Below are 9,525 nucleotides of genomic sequence, written 5' to 3'. Positions count from 1 at the left end.
TTGTGAAAGTTTCATTTTATCCATCTGCCGTGTGGGTTGTGAGAGTCACGCTTGAGTCCTTGGCTCAGCAGCAGGTAGTTTTACCTGTTGACCCATCTCACCATCCCTTCCCACACTTAGAGATAAGGTTCCAAGGAGTCCAAGTTGACCTCAGACTTGCCATGTAGCCCAGGAGAGGATGGCCTTGAGCTCCTGATGCTCCTCTGCCTCCACCTGAAAAGTATACTGGGATTGCAGGCAAGTAGCACCATTCCTAGATTAGAAAGTTCTAGGACTCGAATCCAGGGTCTCATGCGAACTTAGTGAGCATTCTACCTTCTGAGCCACACCCAGCCCAAGAATGCAGACATTTCTTAGTCCTGCTGAACTATTTCCACATGGAAAGATAAGCCCAATCTCTGCCAGTCTTCTGCTATTTAGCCCCCCATTTGAAAGTCCACAAAATTCATAGGATATGTTCCATTTTAAATATGTATAGTGATTTCAATGCAAATAAAATCAGTGCTAGTGAAAGAAACTTGTCAGTTGGCAGTGTCTGCTTGTGTTCCTCCCATCTGTGATGGAGTGTGTTTAAAAACAGACATGCACACGAGAGGGTTTGCATGTATGAATTCAGTTTAATCATACCAATTCTTAAACAAAAAGTTTCCTCCAAGAGACAAGAGTTCACAGTAACTGCAAAGCTTACTCACAACTTTTAAAAATACCGGTCATGCTTAGGTAGCATTCAAAGGAGATAATAGAGAGTAACTGTAAAAACTTTGACCAGGAACATCAGCATCTGACTTGAAAAATTACAAATACCGAAGCGTTTTGGTGTTGGACACAGTTAAGTTTTGACACTGTTGGTTCAGTGGATGAGTTTCTGGAAGTCTGGAAAATTGTACCTCTATCAGTGGGTAATGCGCTTATTCTAAACTAAACAGTTTCAAATGTAGAAAACAAACTAGCAAGCTATACATACAAAGAAAAGCCCTCTAAGACAAGCTCTCCACATGATGGATGCCAGCAGAGGCACCATGATCCTGGAAGACTGGAATTGGTAACAGACACTCAGCCTGAAGTCTTACACCCAGGCTCAGCAATGGAATCTGCATTCACCTACACATTAATGACAAACTCTGGGTTAGTATATGAGAAGCCAGCAAATTCATTTTGGTCCAAGTTCATGATGAAGAGTTTGTCAGTGGGAGTCAGTTCCACAGGCTGCCTGGTGAACTCTTTGTCGAAGTTGGAGGTGTCTCGCTTGTCTCTCTGCCAAATGGAAAGCAAACACATTAACACAGAAGCAGCAGCAGCAGCAAGAAACATGACCAGGACATGCCAGTTACCAGAAGGCTGAGAAAGGCTCCTGAGCAGTCAGCCCCGTGCTGACAGCTCTTAGCAGATGCATTCCGTGTACCGGCTTTTGCTTCATAGTATATGCTGGCTTGGGGGGAGAAAACTTGGTGCGAATTTTCTATGAGAAGAAAAGAATCATTGATTTCTTTAAGAATTGCCCTAAAGAGGTGTGTGTGTGTGTGTGTGTGTGTGTGTGTGTGTGTGTGTGTGTGTGTGTGTGTGTGTAAGGAAGTACTATGCTTTGACTTTAAGGTGAATCACATGGGTAACTATATCTTTTCACAGCTAATGTCATAGAGTTAGTTAGCTCTTAAATTAGAGTATCCTGGAGGAAAACAACTCAATAGCGACCCCTGTGGCCAGGAGCTGACTTTGTTGAAGGAAAAAAAAAAGAGAGAACTATTTGAACACATTGCTCTCAGAAATCAAGATGAATGGCCAGGTACTGAAAGCAGATCAGTGTTTGTTGCAAGAAGCTAAGCGCTGTCCACCTCATCCTCATAATGTCCGAGACTCACTGGTGACCATCTCGACAGCCTAGCTGGAGCCAGGGTTGTGTTATAAGATAGGGCTCAAAGTTAGGCCAATCTCCTATGCTCTACTTAATTCATATTTTAGATTCAGCCTTTGAAATGAGATTGGTGGGAGCTAGGCTTTGGGATGCTGCTCAAAAGCCAACCACAAGAGTAGAATCTGGAACTTCACTAGCCAGAGAGTCTCTTCAAAGATGTTGCTTTATAAAAAACACAATCCCAAGCTTGAAGTAAGATCTATGAAGGTGAGTTTGAAAAATAAAACTACTCAATTTTCATAGGTAATCTGGCCAGCCTGCCTGCCTTCTTCCTTCCTGACTTTCTTCCTTCCTTCTTACCTGCCTGCCTGACGGCCTGTGTATAGGCATTACTAGCTACAGTTTGAGGCAGGTTCTACCAGGGGTGTGAATGTGGGCTGACTACTGGGTCTTTATGATGTGCAGGCCTCTCCAGGGTCCTTGTAAGCCCATTAATCCTCCCCATTCTCACCTCACCTGTCTTGAGAAGGCAAAGCTGACGTCCTTGCCTCCCATGGTTCGATGTATGAGAAAGTTGAGACACAGATCAGTGAAGGGGCTTGCCCGAGACTGCGCAGTGGGTTGATGATATGTATCTGACCACATAGCAGCTAAGTTTGCCTCATTGCAGCGGTTCTGGCTGGAGAGACAGCCTGAGGGCTGTTTTCACGAGGCCTGGGGTTCTCAAGCCACTGGCAGCAGGTGCCTGGCTGAAGCCAAGCTTGTGCCATCACACTGGAGTTTGTTGGTTGACCCACTGTGGTCAACCTTAGTAGGCTTAGCCCTTAGCAGAGACTGGTTGATGCAGATTTCCTGATGACGGGCTCCACACTACTTCTTCTTGGACGCTCCCCTGAGACAGGTAATTCCCTACTTTCTACTGGGGTGTCTGAGTAGGGTTATAGGATTGAGGGGGACAAACTGGCATCAGGAGGTCATCTGGAAGAGTGTGGGCAGAGAGGAACAGGCTAAGGCTACTCATGAAGCTCTTTTCTACATGGTGGTCCATCTTTTGCCATGTCCTGTTCATTCCAGCTTTTGTGAAAGGTTCTAGGCTTGGGCCCTCAATGTGATGCCTTCTGTCTCTTTAATACTGTCTGTTTTCTCTGTCCTGGCCTGCAGTCAGGGTGTCAGCACCCTTCTTGATGTCTCTTGTGCGTTTACTGCTTTGGGGAATTTGCATTGTTTCTTTCCAGGAGGTCAAGGTCCTTGTCTGTTCCTGTGCTATTGTGTTTCCAATGCCAAGAATAGTACCGAGCACACAGTAGGCTGTGCGTAAGTACTCACTGAATCAATAAAAGAAGACTTGATTAAAGGGGCACTTCCTTGCTTTTCCTAATTCCTGAGGCAGATCCCTCTTCACACTGAAGTAAAATGATAGCCGTTGTTCCCACCAGCCCTGAGGCTTACAGAAATGGACACTGCACTGGGAGCCAGTATGAAGTGAACTGCGTATGAGCAAGGTCCTGAAGCTATAAGGATTTGTGTGGGCAGGAGAAGGGCAGATCTGGAGCCAGAAGATAGGCAGCTCCTCTTTTGGGGTCTCTTCCTGCCTACCCATCCTCACCTGAGAGTATGTAGTAGAACTTCCCTTCCTACCAACTCCAACTTTGGAAGCCTTTTCTTACTCACTACGCTTCAGTAAGCCAGGTATTCCACATAAGACTTCCTTTTAATGGACTTCATCTCATGAGTGGTATCAGAAAATCCTCCAGGATCTTACCCTAGAATGTTGGGAAGGAATGGGCCCCTTTGTTGTGACACTTGTTTTTGGGGTTGTAGCATCTGAAGCCACGTGAGAACAGAAATACTCATCCTAGGAAGAGCAGTAACTTTGCTGGCCTCCCATGGGTCTCTGATCATGGCCCTATCCTTTCTCAGAAGAGATCAGCGAGAAACCTAAGAAATTGAAAGGGCAAACTCATGGATCCAGACATATGATTGGTCACAATTGACAACTTTAATTAGATTTCTTTGATTTAGTTTTTTTTTCTTCAGTTCTCCCAGAAGTTAAATACTTCGTGTGTGTGTGTGTGTGTGTGTGTGTGTGTGTGTGTGTGTGTGTGTGTGTGTGTAACAATTTAAGCCTGTTTTAGGTGGACTAGAGGGATCAGGATGTGACTAGCAAGGGTCACATGCTGTGATCAGCAGTATTCTAAAAGGGGAATGGTATTCTTCTGAGGGCCTGTGGATATGAGTGGTGTGCCATTAGAGGCGACTCTCAAGACACAGAAATCAGTCATAAAATCAGGTAGCTCTTTCTCTTCACAAGAAGAGATAACATGGTGTTAATCTGCTCACATTGGGGGAGCTAAATATGGGGACTGTGTCTTTGGTCTTCTAGAAGAGTCCATCCCACCTACCATCTCACCTCTCTCCTCTACCCTCCACACTACGTGACTGCAGCAAAAACCTAGGTTGAGAGGACACCCTCAGCTTCAAACTGTGCTCTATAGGGAGACTAAGAAGCTGCAAAGACGTCCACAGTGGATTTTCTTAAGAAGCCCAGAGACTCTAGACAGCACCATGCTTTTAATTACTTGTTTTATGACTGTCTTTCCACAGATGGAATGCTGGAAAAAGAGAGAGAAGAGGATGGGTTGCATCTTTATTATTTCTCACAATGATCCTGGCACCCAGCCTGGCACATAGTTGGTGCTCAATAAATGCTACTTGAATGGATAAAGGGGGCATAAATGGATGATTGCAAAAATAAATGAAAATATTTAATCTTGGATAAAATTTCAAAATTTTTCCTAGAGTTCTTATGTGATGAAAGCTGTTTCTTGGTTTCCTCTGATCTAGAAAGTTGGGAGAAGAGGAAACATCAGGAAGTCTGATTAATGATCCCTTACTTCCACAGAAGCTTTTGGGACCCACCTTCAGCCAGGTACACTAAGGGAACAGAGACTTTGGCTTAAGTATCTATTTCTAAAACTGTGGACCTTAAAAAATAATGGCAAGAATCTGAAAATGTATAGTGTAGTGCATATATTTACATATATACTATCTATCTATCTATCTATCTATCTATCTATCTATCTATCTATCTATCTATCTATCTATCCATCCATCTACCCATCCTTCCTACATTATTTTCTAAGGTTGTCTCAGACCACTTGCCAATGGTCCCAGATTTCTCTGTGGTTTTCATTCTGAGCATATATCCAAAGCCTGGTGACTCAGTAACCAGATGAAAGACCCTACATAATTTTCTTGGGAGTGGGCATGTGGCTCAGAGATGTTTGTTTTGTTACAGAACAGACAGAGCCTTATGTTGAGAGGTCAGGATCCCTGCATTTGTATTGCCACTGACCAATCTTCAGAAAATTACTTCTCCTCTCCAGATGCCAGTTGACCCAATAACAAAGTGAGGAGTGGGTTGCTCTGATCTCCCTCTGTTGGTAGCATCCTAAGATCGTCAGCTGGGACATCATGCTTGCTGTCCATTACCTAAGAGAGACAGGCCCCAAGCTTAAAGCAGAGTGGCATGAGAGGCCAGAAAAGAAAGAACTATGAAGGTCTTTATCTCAGCAGAACCCCAAGGCATTTTCTTCTTAAAGAGGAGGAGGTGTACTCTTAGGACACCGGTCCTTTGGTAGATTCTGTGCGATTTCTCAGAATCCCTGGAGGGCCTGGAAATCTTTTGACCTGTGATAAGAATTCCCTTTAGGACTGTCTGAGAGGAGCAGGGAGCTGAGCTGCAGGCAAGGGGAGGGACCACCCGCTGTCCTCATCCGGTCAGAAGGCAATGAGGTCTCTCCCACCACTTGGCCTTCTGGGAGCTCACTGAGTTGCTTGCTCAAGGAAGATCACTTGGAAGAGTGGCGATTTGGATGAGAAGCTTAAGTACCTCGGGCATGTTCCTAGATCACTTCTAAGCTTGAGTCTGGTGGGCATGTAGGCTCTGAATTCTGACAGTGTCTGGGGCTCCAGCTTGCCTGACCCACCCCATTTTAGACCATCAGGCATTCCCTGAATGGTCTCCAAGCCCTGCTCTCGGCTGGTTGAACACTGAGGCTATATAAGATCCAGCTTCAGCCCCTTTCTCCTGAGTTCCTTCCTTGGGCCCTACTTTGTAGTGTGGGTCCTCATTGTTCAAAGAGAACAGTTTTCTTTGAAATTGGATTTCTTCTTTTCTGTCTCTCTTTCTCTCTTTTTATTGTACCTTGATGCTAGGAGAAATATATCAGAACAGATTCTGAAGTGCAAATGAACATTTCCACAAACATCTTGCAAAATGACAACACACTGAAGAATGCAACCATCACGGTTTGGAGAGATGGTGTCTTTCTCAGGGCCCTCTATTAGTTCTCCAATACCAGCAGTACACATAGACAAAGCCCCTCCCCAGAGACACAAGTCTGCTGGGCTCCATAGCCATCTTCTCGGTTGAACAAAGCAGGCCATTGTGGTTCATAACATCTGGACATAGTTTTTAAAGCATGTGTAACAAAGTGAGTTTGTTTTTTCTTTTGTTTGTTTGTTTTTTTTTTTGCATTTCAACAATGACAGAAATTAAAAAAGCAAATAACGTTTGAAATGTAATGTAAAATCATGGTCCTTTGGGACCTTGCTAGAGTGACCATGTGCTTCCAGGAACAGTGCCAAATGCCATTCTTGAGTAGTTTGGGGGATGAGGGTACCAGTACCAGACATACAGTATTAGAAACTACAGCGTGGTGGTAGCACTCAAGCTGGTTGCCCTTTGACCCCTGGAAGTGCTGCTTTTAGATTGATACTTGTCTAAAAGCGCATTCCTGGTTTTTTGGTTTTGGGGATTTTTTTTTTTTTTGTATTTTTTGTATTTTTAGGGCTTAGGTAATCTTCTTAACATTGAGTTAAAAAAATAAAAATAAAAATGTATTTTTAGCATGTTCTTTTCAAAGCTCTACTGCCTCTAGAACAGGCAGTGTGGAGGGATTCCCTCTAGGGCAAAGCAGCCATATCCTTGGATTCAAGCCAAGCTCCCAGGCTGGAAAGTGGAAGAATATTGTTAGCATTCGATTCATCTATCCATTTTGTAGGGAGGATGTGGAGTGGATGATCGGGGTAAAAATGGCGGTGCAGAGAAGTGGGGAGAGAAAGCAAGCTTTTTCTCTCCCTGGTGGGTCTGTTAGCCGACATGCTCAGGATGCACACAGTAGGAGGACTTTGAGTGTGTTTCAATTATGCAGCACTTTCTACATGCCACCTGCATAATTCCATCTCCTCGAGATGCTCCAAACTACTTGAGGACATTTGGCTTCTGAAACATGGCCACTCTAGCTTCATCAGAAAAGAAAACACAGATGTAACTTGGCAATGATTTAAAAAAAAAAAATGTCACCATGATAGCTGTTGAGCCTTGAATGACAGAAATGAAGGACGGAGATCTACAGATCTACTTAGCTCTTGACTTCAGGTTTTAAAAATTCAGAGTTAACAAAGGAAAATCCTTCGAATTCTGATTGGTCAATATTCCTGATGACTTCCTGGTCAGGAGGTGTTAGGACTGGTGGATGGCGGGTGAAAAACCGGTCGAAGTTTTCAGCATTTCGCCCACACTATGAGAGGGGGAGAAAAGAACTTGTGGTGGGTGGGAAAAAAAAAACAAACAAAAGCCAAAATAAAACAGAACTGAACAGAACCGGGTGTGGCTTTCCTCCAATCCCTTCCCTTTCAGAAACTCAGAGGTTGTTTCAATGATCAGGAATGAGAGCAATGTAAAATGCAAAATTCTCATGACCTTTGGAACATGACCTTGGGTTCCCACCCTTGGAGTGCTGTAGTTCTCAGGTCAGTCCTGGTTTCCTTTTGGGAAGTCAGGAAATGCATGACAAAGGCATGAGATGGTGGGGCTAGTAGCATGTGGCATGTCCCCACGGCATCACCCACCCCCAACGATTCAGACAAGGCCATCTGTTGGAAGAGATGGGATTAAGGTATGTCCCATCTTTAATGGGTGGCAGATGTCAAATAATGGCCCATTCATACATCACCTGGCGAGCTCAATATTTATAGCAGCAGATCCCTTAAAGTGCCATCCTGCTGCTCTTGATCAGGAACCATAGGTGTTTCTAGCTCAACAGAATATAGTTTTCAAACACCAGCCAGTGGAGGAAGGTCCCAACCATAACCTCTCAGTGGCACCACAAAGTCCCTCTGGATTAATCATTGACCCTTAATCACAAGGTTCCAGGAGGTGAAATCAGTCTTTCTTTCTCCAAATAAGAAGACCTGGTGTGGGAGGAAAGTCACATGCACATGCAGAATTCCTGCCTAAGGAAAGGAGATGAGTTGCTACATTGAATTTCTGGCTCCTTTCCAGCATAACCACGTACACAGAAGCCCTCAGCAATCTGGTGTCTACAGGAGGTGCTGTGGTTTTGATGTACAGTGTCTACCACATGATCAAGGGTTCAGATACTTGGTCCTTGGCCGGTGGGAGTCTTTTGGAAGGTTGTGGAACCCTTAGGAGATGGGGCTTTGCAGGAGGAAGTGAGTTAGTAGGTGCGAGCCTTGGGGTTTTATACTTTGGTCATACTCCCTGCATGCTCACTGCTTCCTGGCTGCTGATGCAGTGCGACCAGCAGCCACCTTACACTCTTGCTGCTTACCTAGTATTTGACCACAACAATGAGAAGAAAAGTGCAGGGGGCAACATCAACCCAATCCTATTACAATGTGAGTCATAATAACGGCAGGTAATCCATACTGTGTGTTTGCCCAGGCTGCTCACCTGGCAAAGAGCTTCACCCAAATTATCTCATCGAACCCTCGCAATGGCCTTATGACGTATATCATCGCTATGGCGTCAGTGGGCATGGAGTTATGCATTTAAAGAATTGGTCCCCAGCTGGAGGTACTAACTTGATAAGTTATAGAATCTTTGGGACTGTGGCTTAACTAGTGGAAGTGGGTCACTGAAGGCAGGCTGTGAAGGTGGTATCCGCTTCTGATGAGGTCGCCACGTTCTGCTTCCTGCCTGCCACATGACCAGGTGCCTCACACTGCTGCCACCAATGCCTTCCACACCAAGGTGGACCAATATCCTTGGAAATTGTGGATCAGAATAGACCCTTCCTCCATTAAGTTGCTTCTGTCGGGTATTTAATCACAGTTTCAAAAAAAAAAAAAACAAACACAAATATTATCTTCCCTTTTATAGAGGAGGAAGCCGAGGCCAGGAAGCTCAAGTCATCTGATGCTCAAGGTCAAGCAGCTAGCTATTGGCAATGCTGTAGATGGAGCTGGACCCACCTAACATCAGAGTCAGGATCTCTGGCTGCACATTTACGAATACAGCCGATAGGAAGTGACAGACTAAACAGTGGAATGGGGCAGAAGTGGGAGCGAACTCATGGCTCAGGTGTTGCAGTCACTGTTTTGATTGACAGAGAACATGGTTATCTCAACAGCAGAGACAACACATGGGAAAATTCAGAAAGACAATGACTGGCCATTTCCATTTGGGGATATGATGGTTTTAAGAGGCCAGTGTACATCTAGCTGAGAACTAAGGGGGGAGGTCGGGTGTTATGGGGCTCAGAAAAGACCTTGAAAGAATCTTTCAAATGGCACACCAAGTAGGGAGGGTATGGATAACAGCAGAAATGGCCACCAGGCACTCTCCATGCAGCTGGCATGCCCTG

At 44.8% G+C, this 9,525-nt stretch overlaps 1 protein-coding gene across 2 annotated transcripts in view; it reads right to left on the bottom strand.

The window, feature by feature from the left end:
• Window positions 1-597: 597 nt before the first annotated feature.
• Prkcb (protein kinase C beta) overlaps window positions 598-9,525 on the bottom strand; it is a 336,312-nt gene continuing 327,384 nt past the window's right edge. Inside the window, exon 17 of one of the 2 annotated variants that reach the window (XM_006980350.4) lies at window positions 598-1,254. In XM_006980350.4, the coding sequence (XP_006980412.1) occupies window positions 1,102-1,254 (153 nt within the window). In that variant the 3' untranslated portion in view covers window positions 598-1,101. Of the gene's footprint in view, window positions 1,255-6,353; window positions 7,438-9,525 lie in introns of those variants that run through there. The other variant, XM_006980349.4, reaches the window with a different exon arrangement.

This window comes from Peromyscus maniculatus, chromosome 1 (assembly GCF_049852395.1).
Source record: "Peromyscus maniculatus bairdii isolate BWxNUB_F1_BW_parent chromosome 1, HU_Pman_BW_mat_3.1, whole genome shotgun sequence".
Taxonomy (NCBI): domain Eukaryota; kingdom Metazoa; phylum Chordata; class Mammalia; order Rodentia; family Cricetidae; genus Peromyscus; species Peromyscus maniculatus.
The sequence above is the reverse complement of the archived record's forward strand: the minus strand, read 5'-3'. Positions and strand labels throughout refer to the sequence as shown.